Source organism: Dromaius novaehollandiae, chromosome 16, assembly GCF_036370855.1.
Source record: "Dromaius novaehollandiae isolate bDroNov1 chromosome 16, bDroNov1.hap1, whole genome shotgun sequence".
Classification (NCBI taxonomy): domain Eukaryota; kingdom Metazoa; phylum Chordata; class Aves; order Casuariiformes; family Dromaiidae; genus Dromaius; species Dromaius novaehollandiae.
Genome location: NC_088113.1, coordinates 11,050,171 through 11,067,108, shown reverse-complemented (window position 1 = coordinate 11,067,108; position 16,938 = coordinate 11,050,171). Strand labels below are relative to the sequence as shown.

Genomic DNA, 16,938 nt, shown 5'->3' with positions numbered 1-16,938 from the left:
ACTTCTATTTAATAGTGTATCGTCAGAGTAATACGTGCTTTTTCTGCAGCTTGGTAATGATAATAAATTATTGAATTATGTTTTCAGGCTTTTACATTTTGTCCATGCGTGGGGCAGATTTAATTTAAAAAAAACTATTTTAGGAAAAATTTAAAATAAAAAACTCTTAAAAATTTTCCAGAAAACACTTTGCATTTGCATTTTATTTTGTAAAAGTATTTAGTAACCCTTTTTCCCAAAATTTGATATGAGTCTATCCCTTTCCTTTTCATCCCTGTTAGGTTAATGATATAGCAGTAAAACCAAAAAGCTGCACAGCATACTTGTTTTCATAGTTTTAAAATGGCTGGCTAATAAAGGAAGAATAAGCGTAGTATCTTCAAATGCAGTGTATACAATTGCACTAGAAGTGGGCTGCGAGTCTGGAGTAATTGACAATACGATCTATGGAGACTGCACATTAATCCTATTGGTATGATTAGTCTGTGAATAACTTCTTTCTCTCTCTGTCCGCCCCCCCAAATAAGTTGAATTCTTTGTTGTATCACATTCTCTGTGAGCACCTAAAAAGCATCAGCAAAACTTAAATAGGAAGGAAAGCACAGATCTGACCTGTTCTTCGACTTCCATTGCTAGAAAAAACATCTGTCTTACAGGCTTACTTCACTTGAACTTTAACTTTGACAATGTTTAAGAGTGTATTAGTAGAGTAGAAAGAAGAGAGCTTTAAAACAGAAATACGTACTATTTTGCAAATCATAGCATCATAGGAAAATTTGAGTTGAAAGGGACTTTGGGAGGTATCTAGTCCAACCTCCTGTTTAAAGCAGGGTCAAGTTATGAGGTCAGAGCAGGTTGAATATCGGTTTATCCAGTCTGGTCTTGAAAACCTCCAAGAATGGAGACTGCACAACAAACAGGATTTTGCAATCCAATCTATGCAAATGTTTAAAATTTTATGTTTTTTCTTCCCCTTTCAAGCATGTAAATTTCAGATAACTAAATTTGCCCTGTGTGGTATAGTTTCTAACCAATTCCTAAACTTAATTCTTCTGCATAAAGACATTTCCTCCCACTTGATCCCAATGAAATTGGGATCTGCTTCACTTAAGAATCTTCTTTGTTATTTTATTATTTTATGTCCTTTCTTTGAATAAGTTTTATGTCAGAATGAGTATGGTGACTTTCAGTGGAATGAGGGGACATATTGAATATAGCTTAAGAAAAAGAAAGCAAGTCAGCAGTAATGTTTGAGCAAGCCTTCATAAATTGACTGTGTATAAAGAACAATGAGAATGAGCCATGACCATTTGTTAGTAGTCATCTCTGTTTACCTTTGTCAGACTGAAGCCCATGAAAGCCTGCAGGGCTTTTAACAGAGCCAAAAATGTGTTACTTTGTATTAAGACCTAAATGTAACCTTTTGCAACAAAACCTGTGTACATCAGAAATAAGTACATAAGTACCATCCAGCCTGGCTTGTAAAAAGCTCTGTTGTTACAGGTCATAACTAAGTTGATAGACATGTTTTTACAATGATTTAGATATAGTTGAACTCCCTACAGTTAGCCTTATTTCCCAAGAAGCCTTTTCCCAGTGTTAATGTATTTAGTCTTGTTCACACTGTTCAGCATGTACCTTGTTGTAACAGTCAAATGAAAGTAAATTTAGCTGAATATTTTTTTCATACTGACAGAATGCATGCCTGTATGTGCTGGTGCTAATAGCACTGTGCAGAAGCAACATGTTCTGCTTATTACAGAATGGACCTTGTAGCTGAAGTCTTACTTCTTACTGAGATCCCTCAAAATCTCTCTCAAACCCTTTAACTTCTGATAACTGGTGTTGTCTAACTTCAGTATTTTGGCCTGAAGGTAGCATGTAGCTTTACTGAGGAATGAAAAGGTGCCTACATCTTATGGTTCACCAATGAATCATAAAAACAGAAATCAGCTGAAGAAATATTGGACGGTTCCCTGAGGCTTTTAGATGTTTAAGCTCAAAGGGAAGACAGAATGCATACCCTTTCCTTTGACCTGATCTTCCCCTTCTTTTATATTCCAGCTTGATCACTCAGGACTCATAACATTGAATTTACCTTGTCATATGCAGGGGGAAAGTAAATTATTCTCCCCTCCTTGTTTTTCCCATTTATTAAATGGGCTTGGTAATGCTTTTATAAAGTGTTTGGAGAGTGTTGCATAAAAAGAAAGTATTGAGAATTGCAGAGCAGTAACAGTAATATAAGAAAACAGGCTAATGAAAGTTAAAATATGAGACTAGTGGATGGAAAATCTCTTCCACATACCTCTAACATTTCTGTCACCTTAACATTTCTATTAACTATTATTTTCCAGAACTTACTCAATAGACACAAGAAAGGCTTAGATACATTAATAATTTTTAATTTGCCTAGAACAGATTTTATTGTCCTTGAAAGACTGTAATTTCCATGCATCGAAAAAGCAGATGAATGTCCTGGGTGAAACTCTGGCCTCACTGGAGATAATAGGGCCTGGATTTCACCCTCGGGTTTTATGTAATGAGCTATTAAACTGACATTTAAATAGATGACCCTGCAATGCAAAGACAAATATTTCATTCATGCATTAATACATTAAGTATTCTGTCAAGGAACAACTAATGACTAGAAATAATTGGACCTGGAAATAAACCTTTTTTTAAAATCTGATATTTATCTTTTATCTGGGTGGATAAGCTGCCTTTATTCCTTAACATTCTAAAGATCATTCTAATGAATCAATATTTATAATTACATTTAATTCTTTATTGGAAATACTTCTTTTGCTGCAGTTGAGCTAGTATCTATGTAGTAGCCTGTGAACATATTACATTAGTATTGCTCAGCTTTGGAAACACCTAGGAGCAAATCGCCTAAAATGAGTTAAAAAATGAAGAAAGATTAAATCCATTGTTGACCTTTATTGCTCCTAAAAGTGCAATAAAACATAAACTTTAATAGGGAATTGAGAAGAGAAATTTTTTTCTTGGATTTATTGTCATGATTAAGTACTATTCGCATTACAAACCGAAAGTTTGTTTAAGACGATTGAAAACTATGAGGCTGAGATCATGCAAATGCAATTTGCCAATAGAGCCTGGGCAGGGCAGCTAATAATGGCTAATTGCCAGATGCACAGAAACCCTTCTTTTTCAGGAACAAGGGTTTTTTGCTTGTTAGATTTTCTCCTATGAGAGGGAATATTCATTCACAGCTGTTGACCAGTAATATGTTCTCTACCAGCATCTGTTCTTACTCTCTCATAATAACAGCATCATTTCTTTTCTGTGCAATGGTCACACCATTTAAACACTAGAGAAAAATTGAGAATTAGTAAATAGAAGCATTGAAATTATGTTCTTATAAATACAACTTGTATAACCTAAACCCACAAAAGAAAACATGGAAAAAATAAGATACCTATGTAGTAATGTTTCCTGATCATGCACCTGTGCAAAACAGTGAAAGGTATAGCTTGTAGTATTTCAGTGGTAGTAATGTAAGGTGCACGCTTGGGAATGTAAGTGGAGAAATCATTGTATGTACTGCTAAGGGACTTAATTTTATGCTTCTGTGGTTTAATGATGTGTATATTTTAAATGTATTAATTGATGAAGTTTGGTACAAGATGTGTTCATCATGCTTTCTACTTTATAGGTATGATAGAATTTTGTAAGGAATTTTATAATGTTGTTAGTCCTGCAGAAATACTCTGCATCTGTTTTATCTCTCTTTCTTCCTTTAATTATGTTTGTAAGTTTAATCCATTCTGAACAATGTTGTGCTGGCAAAGTTCTGAAAATTTTTTTGTCTGCCTGGATATCTTAATTCTGACTATTCTGTACTGCTTGTGTGATACAAGCATAACATCTCTCCAGGGTGAGTGAAACCTAGATTCATTGATATTCCAGGTGGCTATTAACCAGCACCACAACTATGTTTAGTCCAGGAGTTTTTCAAAGGGTGGGATTTAGCTTCCTAAACAGAGGTATCTAGTGCAATTTTAAATGCTCTCTGGGAGCTGAGATGTCTTCATGGAACTGACAGATATGACATGGGACTTATGAAAGACTCTTGGCCCTCTGGAGTGGCAGCTAGAGGCCACATAGGATATCTTAGGACATCTACAATATCATTAGATGTTTCTCTAGATGTCTCAATTATTCTCTTGAAGTAGGAAGATTTTGTTAGTTTTTACTAATTAAAGTAGTTGGGCTTTTAATTACAAAACTGAACAGCTTACTTAGGCAGGCTGCCTGAATTGAGAAGTGGAGTGGTTTATTTCTAAAGCACTACATAGTTATATGGATTGATTAAAACTGTTTTGTCCAGTATAGCTATTTTCTGTAAGTTTAGCTGGCAAAAGAGTGCCATCATGCCATCCAGAAAAGTATGAATTATGCTAATGTGTTTGTACTGTATGGGAATTTTCTCAATAAGAATTTCTCAGAGAGGTAGTTTGATGTGTATTATGTGCTCAGTGTTATCACAGTGAGGTGACTTCCTCCCATCACCAGGAAAAAAAGTCCTTAAAAGATTTTCAAGACCAGAGGTTAAGAAAATATGTTTGTGATTGGTGATTCTCCCATCCCTAAGCTCAAGCCATACTCTGCATGGCATTTTTAAGTGAATTAGATCTCTATGACTGTTGGGTTACTGCAGAGAAAACAGATATTGTGAACTGAGCCATTATGTCCTTTCCTAATTAACTTGTAACACTGTAATAGCATGATTGCAATACCGCTTGAAAGAATGACAGTTTTTTCTATTTTCTAAGATACATGGGAATATATTCAGTTTGTTCAGAGTGAGTGACATTCTGGTCACAATTGCTCACTTTTAATGTAAAAGAAAAATGTAAATTTAAAAGCTCAGACACATCTGTCTGTTTTTTTGTTAGCTTTATAGCAAAACTCTGAATTAAAATTTGACATATCAAAACTCATAAAATCAGATCTGTTTTGTGCAAGACGAAGCTAATTTTAAATGTCATCTAGTGTTGACAGGTCTGTGAAGAAATTTGGTAATAATTTGTGATGAAATTAGAGGTGTGTTTTGAAGGCCCATATGTCTTCCTGTTCTTCAAAATTGTTTTCACAAGTATGTATGTTTTGAATGTATATTTATTGGGATTATGTGAGTGTCCCCTGGTGGTAGTGCTTTCTTTCATTGCCTGATACATTCTGGCAGAGGAGTCCTAATTGCCTGAGTACTTTCTGCCTCCTGCTGCATTGTACAAGAACCATTTTGTTTCCAAGTTGGCTTCTAGCCTTTGTCTTTTTAATTCATGTTTACTAAGATTTGCTTATGTAGTCCTAGATATTTTACTGTAAACTTACATTGGCAGAAACATGTCCTGACTGAGATGTAGCAATGATATAAAATTGTTTGCGTCACACTCGTTTGCCTTCTCAGAATTAAATTAACACATGAGGCACCTGATGTGGCTAGGAGAAGATTATTCTCTAGCATAGGGAGAAGTGCGTGAGCTGTCCCTTTCCATCAAAGTACAGGATGGACTGTTCCAAGCTTGCCTCACCAAGAAAGCATTGAACACTCTGCTGGCCGGGGTTCCTTGCGAGGGCCAGAATGGCGAGTACCCCCATAAGAGCCACACAGGTCAGTGTGGGCTGGTTCAGCCTTGGTCTTGGTGTTGACACCAACCAGTAGATGCGATTTTGAGTATAGGGTCTAAACATGCTTTTGATAGCTTCTCTTCATGCTGCCACAGTGGAGAGTTTTCTGATTTCCCTTGAGGAAAGCTTCACCCTCAAATTGTCAGTGGTTATCAGGCAGATCAGTGAAGTCTCTGTGCCAAAATCTTAATTTGAATATGTAGAAGCAGTTTTCAGAGAGCTCAGTTACTGGTGAATGATTCTTCCGGGGACTGGAGTCTTATTTTGTTGTAAGCATTTCACATAATTCTGAAATGTAAATCTTAATTTCTATATCAGAAATGAATATTGAATCCTATGGCAAAAACTGTTCTGAGTAGCATTTTCTATGTGATTATATGACCAATTTTTTTTTATTTCGGTGTAATGACCTGTAAAGGAACACTAGGGGGTGCTACACTTCTACCATAGTTAGGAAACGATGAAGACCAAATCTGAAATCACTACCATTTCCTTCCACAACTAGAGTGAGGAAAAAACAGCTTTTGGTCATTGGTATAATAGGGGTATTTTATTGCAGCATATCTGAGTGAGTACAAATACATCATTTTAAAATTCTTTTCTAAGATAAATTTCAGGATAAAATGTCCATAATGCTTATATAGAGAGAAGTTTATTTTTAAATATTTATGCTATAGCAATATCTGAATCAAAATCAGGATCCCATTTCATTAGGCTACAAGCAAAAGCAGGTGAAGAACAGTTCAACTACTTTATCTGCAAAGCTACAGAGATGTTTAGTCTAGGTCCCCAATCTTAAAAACTGGCCTTTGACAAAAACAAGGAATGGCTTGCAGGTTTAAAATTTAAGTTGTTAGTGGACAAGACTGGTTCTTTTGCACTATAACTTGTTTTTCCTTTAAATAATTTACATTGTTTTTATGTGCTTATAAAAACTATACAAAACAAATATTTAAATGTCATTGAACAATTACGTAAACTTTCATCATGTTTTAACAAGGGGAACAAATGCATGTAAAAATGTATGTAGATTATTACTTCTAATTAAAAATACATTCTGGCACCAAGCAGGAATGACAACTTTAACTTTCAAAGAAATTGCTATTTAGAAATTGTTTGTTAAAGCATTTGCTTTACAAATCTTTGCAAATAGAAGCAATGTTAAAGAAAATCTTTTTAACGATTATACACAAGTCATGTAGGACCTGTTTTTTATATTTTAAATTATGCAGACAGTTGCATTTCGAGTTTTCTGCTGCTGGTCATGCCTTATACAGCCATGCTATTTAGTTCTTAAAAAGAGAATAGTATTTGTTCGTGGCTCATTGTTCATGTTCATGACTCATGGCCCTTTCTTCTTTTCTGGGCTGTCAGAAAAAGTGTCAATATGGATTTCTGGGTGCAATCTGAAATGCTGGTGGTATTCTATGTTATCCTTCCATCAAGATCTAAGCTTTCCTAAACAAATGCATACACATTTTAATAAACCCAAGAGTTTGCTGCAAATGTACTGTAGGTTTTGTGTTTTATGGGTTTTTTTGCTTGTTTGTTTTTAATACAGATTCTCACAGAGAGAAATAAGACCAAATACTGAAAGGTTCGTTTTGCTCACGGGAATGCAAAGTACTACGCTCACCCAAAACACTGTAGATAAGTGGCAGGGGCTGTATAGGAAGATTTGTAGCATTGTGCAGTTAAACTACAGAAAATACAGAAAACTGGCTAATGTTTCTATGTACTTTTATTTTTGTAGCAATGTCTTTGGGGAGGAGAGGAGACAGAAGAGATTATTTGAATTGATCTAACAGGCTCTAGCTGTTAAAAGGGGCAATCCCACTCATTCCCCCTACCATTTGTGGCTGCACGGTCTAACCGCACCCTTCCTCCCTCTAATTTTCTGCTGATTGAGCCTGCTGAACTGGCTCACTGCAGGGTCATACAAATAATAAATCCACTGCAAAGGAAGGAGTGGGAATATGTGTCTGGGAATGAGGAGATGAATAAGAGAGCCCCTTTCAGGGGCAATAAGCTCCTGTATAAACTTAACCATCTTGTTTAATTACATACTGAGGGCTCATCTGAGAAACGAGCCCTAAATATATGTGAAGATAATGCCCTGTTTTGATAAATTTGCAGTTTAGAAAGCTTATTCTCCATATATTTGGCTGTTTGCCTCTCTGTAAGGTTTACAAGCATGGGAAATCCAATAGTGGTCAAGGAATTAATTGAATCCACTTTGGACTGTGTTGGTGGGCTGAGCTGGGAACATTTCTTTTGCCAGGCTTTATTTAGGTCATCTACTTTATTTTGGTTTGCATCCTAAAGCTGGAATTGTCAGTATAGTTTTTCATTTTGTATTTTAAATACTTTTTGCCATAATAAAGGAAAATGCACTGTTAAATATCATGTAATTATATCAGCTAGCAAATCTTTTTCTCCTGAATCATGTTTATTTGCTGTGTTAAAAAGTTTGCACAGTGCTAATATCCAGGATTAGTTGTTTTCCAGTACATTCTGACACCCTTGAAAGAAGTGATGATAGTTATAGATAGATGAATGCACAAATGAGATTAAAAAGGTGCAAAATTCATGGGTGGAATCTGAGGTGATTTTAAAAGAAATACAGCAGAGAGGTGGATAGAATCACAATAAAACAAGGGTCTCAGTACTATTTTTATCACTGAGCAGCTTGTGGATGAATGTTGCATAGAATTGCTTAAGAGACATTTTTAGAATTCTTTTTCCTCTGCTGTGAAATATCTTGGTACTTCCTGAATTACTAATGACAACCTGAAATGCAGAGTAGTATCACAACTCATTTTCAGTAGGCATTGTACTGCCTAGACTGTTACATTCCAGGGTATCTTTAAAAGCCAGAATGAAGCAAGACTATTTTACATGAGGTCAAAATAATGCTTTATTAAAAGGTAAATTGACATTTGTGCTTGAGTTCTTCTTGGACCTATAGCGACTTCAACCCAAATATATATTTATTTTCCTTTTACTTTTGTTCTGTAGGTCCTTATGTGGTTGAAATGTTGAATACTGTAAACTCCGACATCTGTCCACTCTAATGTCATTCAAGGTTATTGTGGCTTTCAAAAACATATTAAAGTTCATTTAATAATGAATAAGTCTCACTGCTAAGACTTACTTGTGTACCTAGTTAGCACACAAAGCCACAGCTGGAAAGTGTTGCTTCTGCTCAGAGATGTGATTATATTTCAAACTCTTTCTTTCCTCCTGCTCTTTCACAAGGTTTGAAGAGGCAAGGACAGATCTGTAGTGTCATTAGGCATGAATAAACCCTGAGTTAATAAGACAGATTCTGTAAAACAGAAATGTAGATGCAGTGCTTGAGTGTGGAGTTTCACAAGAGTTTCTTTTAGTGATGGTTTAAATTATCTCAGACCGCTCATTTCTGCCCTCTCAGTCATGCCACTACAAATGTTTTTGCAGCAGCAATGTGAACTATTGTGAATTGGTGCCTGTCCTGGGCTAAAGCTAACCCAATAGATTAAAAATAAAAAGTTTGATTCACTGATCCTATTCTACATAACCATGCAGACAGTTCTGCTAGATGTGTGACTGGGCAGGCTGTTGTGGCTGGAAGGAATGGCGAGATGCTTAAGCTGGTACTTTTGATAAAAGAAATGTTTGTGAAACTATGGGTTAAACCTTTGTGAAAGTGATTGCACTGTGTTTTTGTGGTGGAAAAAGAAACAGACTGGTGAGAGGCAAATCAGAGTAGAAAAATGAGATGAATATAGCGATGGGAATAGCAGATAGGAAGGAGAAGGAGGTGTGAGTATGAGTATGCAGAGCCTTAAAGCTGAGGTCAGACTGTAAATTTACTGTGTCTAGGAGCAGAAAGAGCTTACAAACAAGAGTGATATTGTCTAGATGTGCAGTGGTGGGTTGTGAAGAGCTCTCAGTCTAGAAGAGAGGAAAAATATTGCAGTAACAGTATTTTTGTAATTCCATCACTTTAAATGTTTTGCATGAGCTTTAGCTGATAGTCTTCTGTAAGATAATCAGCTTTTGTTTAAAAGTCTCTTGTATGTCGTGAATTAAGAAAAAAAATCAACCTTACGATTCAAAACATTAACCAAGTGATTCCTGAATGGGAAAAAATGAAAAGAGAAAAAGACACCATAACAATGGGACTAGGGTTTAGCGTTATTTGTAGCCAGTCCTAGATAATTCTTCCCTAACAGTAGAGTCTCTCTTCTATCTTCTTGGGAAGAATACAATGTCAGAATCAGTGCTGAATGCAGAATGTCTCACACTTGGGCATTAGAATCACTTGCTAAAATGCAGACTACTTTTAGGAATTTGTATGTAGTTCTCATGCAGGATCTCTACATCCCCATACCCACAAAGCCTGCATGTGCAGTGAGTGGGTTGGACTCATTACCACATTATCACAGAGAATGCATGATAATTCCACTTGCTTTAGGTTTGACATGCAATATATCTGCATATGTCCCACAGCTGCTTTCCAGGTATTTGAAAAAGTATTTGGCTGCAGGTGAAATATGAGGTATCTGTTAGGTTTTTCATATAGAACATGTAATTTAAGTGTATAATAAAGAAAATTCTGTTTTGTACAAGATATCTCACAGCCCTGCTCCCAGCTGTTGAATTTTGGAGAGACCATTTCATACTGGAGGTGAAAGGGCTTATGCCTTAAGATGACATTGGCTGCAGCATCTCTTTTAAAAAAGCTACAGCTGATAAAGCAAAGGGCTCAAGGGGACTTTTGGTTTTTTAAGGTATTTTTGGCAGAACATGAATGGAGATTTCCTTTAGAAGGAAATGTACGTGAAATATATTACACAGCGTACTAAAAATGGCTGTCAAGAGAAACTTTCATAACATACCAGATATTCAGTGCATATTACAAACAAAATCAGCTTTTTCAATCTGCAGACAATGAGTGATCAGTGTGAGCCAGAACAAATAAACTAAACCAGAAGTATTCAAAGATATTGTTCACCAGGACAAATGCATGCCTGCATCTGGCCACAAAGGCCTTTAAGCTTTAGGGGCAAATCAGCTAACTTGGCATAAACACATTCCCCAGTAAAGTGTTTGATAATTTACAGAATTACCAACCTTCTTAGGCAGGTCAGTACGTTCAGCATCCAGCATGATTCTAAACATTCAAGAACTATTCTTCTAGATAGTTATTGTTGGATTCTGTATCAGGTGGTAGTTGTGTCCTGTGGACTCTAAGCAGTTAATGATAGCTTGGCAGGTTCAGAATTAAGGGGAGAAGGTGCGACAAACTCCCTAAAGGAAAGATATTGAATTAGGTTAAGAACCTGAAACATTCTAGAAATTAGGATTCTCATTCAGTGACTTGGAAATCTGGGACCAAGCTACAAGTCCTTAATGCAACTTCTTTTCCCATTTTCTAGTTATCCTTAGGGAATATGACTTTCCCCTTTTCCTTTTGTGTATCTGTTCAAAATGTTAACCTTAAAAGTTTGATCTTTTGTGCATCACCTACTGTTCCCTCCTTGCCAATGATGTTTTCACCCCATGGTGCTTCCCCCCACCCCGTGAGTTCCTTTATAGGCCATATATCCAAACTGCCTGCTTCTATCACACAGACAGGTCTTTTCCTTAGTGGTGTTTATTTACTTTAATTTGGGGGCTTTTCAGTGTATGTTAAGTAGTATAGTCCCTTATAACATTGGTTTCTGCCTGTCTTTTGGCAGTGATTCTTGATGAGTGCACCTTTTGGAGATTTTGCACAGTGGGTGCAGTTCTGTGCAAAGAATCCTAAATATAGTAGGTTGCACTTTTAACGTTGTTGTCTTTTAATTTCTTTGTGACTGTACTCTTGCTTTCCATCTTTCCCTTGTTTTCTTTCCTTTTTTCTGCTCTAAACCCCTGTTGTTTCTTAACATCTCCAAAGCATTGAAAAGGTCAAATACTAGCTAATCTAATCTCTCCGCCCTCTCTTCTGCTTTAACAAAGCTTTTTAGCTTCCCCTCTCTCTCTCCTTTGTTTTCTTTTCCTTTCCTTCCCTTCCCCCTCCAAAAAATTCACCACTCCTATGTAAAAGAATTGCTCAAGCTGCAGTAGGAAATGCACTAATTGTGGCTTAACAGACAGAATCTACTGAGTTTTCCAGAAGTACCTGTATATTGCTTTACTGGATTTGTACCTCCTGTTTAAAATATGTGTATGGGCAAGAAAATAAAGAGAAAGATAGTTCAAGCTTTCCCCTCCTGATTTGTTTCTAAAGGAGCAGATAGAATTCTTTTGTTTATCTTAGCAGAGTAACCTAGTGGTTGAATACAAATGCTGTATTCTGTCTGATAGACTTTCTAGGTTTTTGTCTCTGTTCTGTTCACTGATGACTCAAGGTTTGTAAACTTTGTTTTGCGTTCGGGCCACCATTTTCTTGAATCAAGACGATAGGACCTTTGGCCTTTTCTAGAGCTGCTTCTGCTTCTGTCTGCTGCATGCTGATTTTTTCCCGTAGGTCCAAGTGTGTCAGTTTGGCAGAGTTCCCAGTCACCATCAGCATTACTGCATTCCCAGAGTCAGGTCTTGGTTAGCACAAAGCACTGACAAATACTGTGTGTTTAGTTTTACTCCCTTTCTGTGCTTCATAGGGATTAGGATTTTAGTTTTTTGAATAGAATAATATTAGAATAGAACAGTCAATTAATGAGAGTAAATGTTAATGGCTGATAGTCCTGTCTTACATACATTTACTGCATGGACAAATCAAAATTTGGACATTTTTGCATTGGGGGCTGGTATTTCTGAGTGGCATAGGGTTTTAGGTATACAGTAAAAAATAAACCTGTCTTGAATCGTTCGAACTGTTAGAACTGCTGCAAGTGTTCACTTTAATGTCACGCATTTCCAGCGTGTTCTTGCTGCTGTAGTGGGCTGTACGATTCCCTTTATAGCAGCACTGTTTCTGCTACATTCCTAAAACAGAACAAACTGCCAGTGTAATCCATGAGCCTTCCTGCTCTCTGCCCTGAAAAATGGTGCCAAAGCTAAAAAGGGAAAATGCTTCCAGCAGGGACTCCAGAATTACTTATGAGATGAACATTTATACTCTGGGCTCTTAATCCACTGGTGCAGACTAAAACGCAAGTACACAAAAAATGTAAGCACAGTGATAGGATGATTTGGCAGTTTCCCTGAGACAGTGATTGCTATCTCAGAAATAATCTGAATTCAGTATGGGACAATGCAGAGTATTATTAATTTTATTGAGTTGCATAGATATGAGTCATGTCAGTTCTCAAGCAAAGAGATTTGTGTGTTAAAATAGTTATATCATGAAAGGTGTCGGTGGGAGCTAAAGGAGGGGATTAGTTTTATTTGTGGTGATTGTTTTAGGGATCATTAGCACGCAGGTAAAGTTAGAGTGAAGTGTGTATTTTGTTGGCGACTGGCCTTGATTTATGGGAGATGCTTTTCTATAACTGCTTTTGCACTATCCTAGATTCTGCATCAGATCATTTCAGTAGTGTAATAGTGCTTATTTTGCTTTGGTTATTTTAGCTTGTTATTTGCTAAATATTGTTTTAATATTAAATCTCTCCCTCTACAACTCGTTTTTTTTGCGTAAATAATTCTCTGATAAAAGGCAATATGCTTCAAATCAGCCTTTTCATCTACAGCTTCCGTTGTAATTTGTTGATGGCTGTAGAATGATAATACCTAACTACCTAATACAGATGCAGAATTTTGAATACAAATGTAAAGGCTGGTTGGGACCTTTGTCAAAATTTGGCCTTTAAAATATCCATCTGGAGTTATGCCTTCCTTCCTTCCTGGCATAGTGATAAATCCTCCCACTTTCACTGCATTAGGAAAACAAACTGAATCACAGGGTTTTGAGGAGAGAAATGAAAGCATTTTTGAATAAAATGCTTCGGAATTGGCCCAAGATCAAGCTGGTTGTTCATATGCATTGTATTCTAATTCAAGATTATGTGCCATTTTCTCATTTTGTTTTGTTTGCAGAATTTTACTAGAAGATAAAAGCTAAAGCAAAAAAGAGCTATACTAATTTTTATGTGAAAGCAGACTGATACCGTACCATATAGAGAAATCTAGTTCTTTTTAGGGCCCATGTCTTAAAAAGTACCAAGTCCTACAGGGTTAAAAGACAGGAAGCTGCAGCTGCAGCCGACTAATACGGAAGTCAGATTTTTGTTTAACTGACAGCCTTAGCAGGCTGAAAGGTGGGGGCCGGGGAGGGGGGGGAATTTGAGAATACAGTATCTGGTGTGATACTGAGATTTTTGATTGCCCTCTGCAGCATTTTTATAAACAGGGAAGGCATGCTTTGAATGCCAGCACTCTATTTGATAATGCAATTACAATTGTATAATAGTTTTTTGTAGGAATCAGACATGAAGTTTTTCTTAAGACTGTGCTTATCACAGTATCTAAAGAAATTACGTTGTCGGTATATGGTTGCTATGATAGGTGTTAATATATTTAAATTCTCGAGTATCAGCATTCTCTCTGAAATTTCAGTATTTAATTTTGGTCCATTGTGTGGCTGTTCAGTTTCAGTGTTTTCTTTTCTTTGCAAAGTCTGTCTTCCTCTATGAGACACACTGCAGATCTGCAGCAAAGTGAATTTAGCTTTTCGTTTAGAAAGAATGGCTTTTGTGACCTGGGCGAACTCTCCCTTCTGCAGGTTTAAAATATCCAAATGCCTTCAGTAATGACATGTTGAAACACATTTGCTCAGGCAGGCAGTTTGTGATCACTTCCCTCTGCTTGAAAAGCTATGTGTTTTCTACGAGGAGCCCGCATTTGGGGTTTCTTTTCGAGTTTCTCCTGCTGAAACGGGCCTAGCTTAGCCTGTCTTCTCTATGCACAGGATGGCTCCTGCTTGCCAGAGCTGCACAAAGATAATCGCTCAGGAAGTGTTTCAGCCAATCCCCTGAAGCTTTACATTCGGATTTACCAAAGTAGCCAATCCAGGATTAGCTTTTATTAGGAAGACAGATCATCAAGCTGAAGTGCCAAGCCCTTTCTGTCTGAGTACTGAGAGCCTGTCCTCCATGTTTTATAAGTATTGACATAACACTGTGTTAACAATGCATCCACAGAGGTAAGCCTTACTTTTTACATTTTTTTTTCTCTAAGACCTATGAGTTGTGGGTTGAGAGTGTGATTCTCTGTGATTTGTTGTGCAAAACTCACACCACAGCACTTTATTAAGTTGAAACTGTTTAAATTTGCTTTCTTGGGTCACATGGTTAGTAGCCATTAGCCACAGCTTTATTTTGCAGACTGGCAAAACCTTGGCATACCTACTTCTTCACAGGAGGATGGTGTTTTTAGAGTTTATCAAGATCCTGGTATTCCAAAGAAGCTTTCTCTCTCTGAGCAGTTTGCCAGCACTATTGTCTGTTGTGTCACATGCCTGCTGAAGAGAAAATGGAAGCTAGGGAGCAGATGCATTTAACTGCCCTACAGGGAGTCAAGCAGGGATAATGGCAGACAGAAGAACAGGCAAGTTTACCTTTCTAAACAGTGAATGGAATAGCTAAGATAAGTTATCTCTGAGAAAATATGGGATTTTTAAAAACCTAGACATCAGCAAAAAGTGCTAATGGCAGATTGTAGATATTGGGCCTAGGTGGTGGTGTGCTGTTGCATCATGTTTTTTATGCAGCTTATCTTAACTTAAAATGATTATTGAACTTTTTTTCTTGCAGGAATAATTAATACAATGTGTTTCTCTTTCTGAGGGACAATGTATGGTTAATATTTTGTTCCTTTAAAAGGGAGTTTTTATGCTGCAGATTTTGGAAATAGGTTGCTGCTCAATAAAATGCAGCAATACATCTGTTTACAAATCTGATTCTTTATGGAAAATGTTTTTGAACTGTTAGCTTTCTTCTTTCACATAGTTCAAATAAACTAATGTACCTTTTATCTGTGCCTTTTTGTTTTACACTGTATCAGCCACAGTTCTGTGTTGTGGAGTCCAGAGGATATAAAATCATGTGTGGTTCATGACAGTAGTACATGTTGTTCGTTCTTGTTTTTTGCCTTTTTTTTAACTTTTGGTTTAATGCTGCGTAATTATTTCAAAGAATTCCTTTTTGATCAATTCCCAAATCTGCCAGCCTGTTGTATCTTCTTAACTGGAAAAATGAGATGGGTGCTTGAACAGTTGGTAAGTAAGCAGCATGCTACTCTCTGAACATTTTTAATAGTTTTCCAAACATTTTGTTTTTAGTGGGTCAGTTAGTCCAGTAGGTGAAGTAATGTTAGTGGTTAATCATATAAAAATTTAGGAGATTTGTTTAGCATCCATTTTAAGGGACTTGTTCATGTAAACTGTTCTAATTTGAATGCACTGTTTTTTTGATAATTTGCTTCTAAAGTTTGAAGCTTATACTTCCTGTTTACCTAAGGCCAGTGAAAAATATTCTACTTGCTCTTTGTTCATAGATCCTTAATTACCATGCTTGTACGGTATAGTACAGTTTGGTCGTTCCTTAGGCTTTTGAGGTGTGATGAATGTGCTAGTACTCAGCAATGAAATGACCTTAAACAGTTAAGTAAATAACGCTTAGTGAGCATGTGTTTTTGATAGTATACGAAATATAATCTCAGATAAACTTGCTTGATTTATAACTAATTTTAAACATTTTGTGCCCTCTGTTGACATTTTAATTGTAACACTTGCATGCTTGTTTTAACAAACCGCTTTTCACTGAACACCAATACAGTTATGAAAGCAGAGCAGGGGTACTCTTTGCTTTTAATATAATTTTTGCCTAGTTTTTAGTAGTCCACATGCATTCATGATTTTAAGAAGGAACTTTGATCTAAGGTGGCTTTCCAAATGACGGTTACTAGGCACTGTTACTTGCTAACTTTTATAGAAGGTTGCCATGTATTTGATAACATTCTGTAACCTAGCCATATACCTCTGGTTACTTGTTTGCCAAGATGAATATATTTCTTTGAATATCTCACTTTTCTTCTCCCCCCCCCCCAAAGGATTAGATAATAAGAATGTCTTGTTCAGTTCACAACCTAAAACACTGCTGGATTGTACCACTGAGTTTCATGTGATAGGAGTTTTATATGCACCATTATTGCATTTTTCAGTATAGAGAAAGGTGCTGACACAGCTAGGAAGTTACTCTGTTTTTTGTTTTTCAATTGCTAAAAGCAGAAATTACATTTGGACGTAATTTTCATAGCAGCAGTTCATACACATTAGCAGTTTTTTTTGAGTCTTAAATATTGCACAACATT

At 36.5% G+C, this 16,938-nt stretch overlaps 1 protein-coding gene across 10 annotated transcripts in view; it reads left to right on the top strand.

The window, feature by feature from the left end:
* Positions 1–16,938, top strand: part of ZMYND8 (zinc finger MYND-type containing 8) — an 86,567-nt gene that overhangs the window by 6,107 nt on the left and 63,522 nt on the right. For 7 of the 10 annotated variants that reach the window (XR_003258094.2, XM_064521473.1, XM_026092972.2 and 4 more), the window contains exon 4: positions 14,537–14,770. The exons of 1 other annotated variant lie outside the window; for it this stretch is intronic. Coding sequence is in view for 6 of the 9 variants with exons in the window: in XM_064521473.1 (XP_064377543.1) it covers positions 14,757–14,770 (14 nt within the window). In the remaining 3 variants the exon portion in view is untranslated. Of the gene's footprint in view, positions 1–14,536; positions 14,771–14,986; positions 15,175–15,797; positions 15,845–16,938 lie in introns of those variants that run through there. 2 more of the 10 variants (XM_026092970.2, XM_026092971.2) reach the window with 2 other exon arrangements.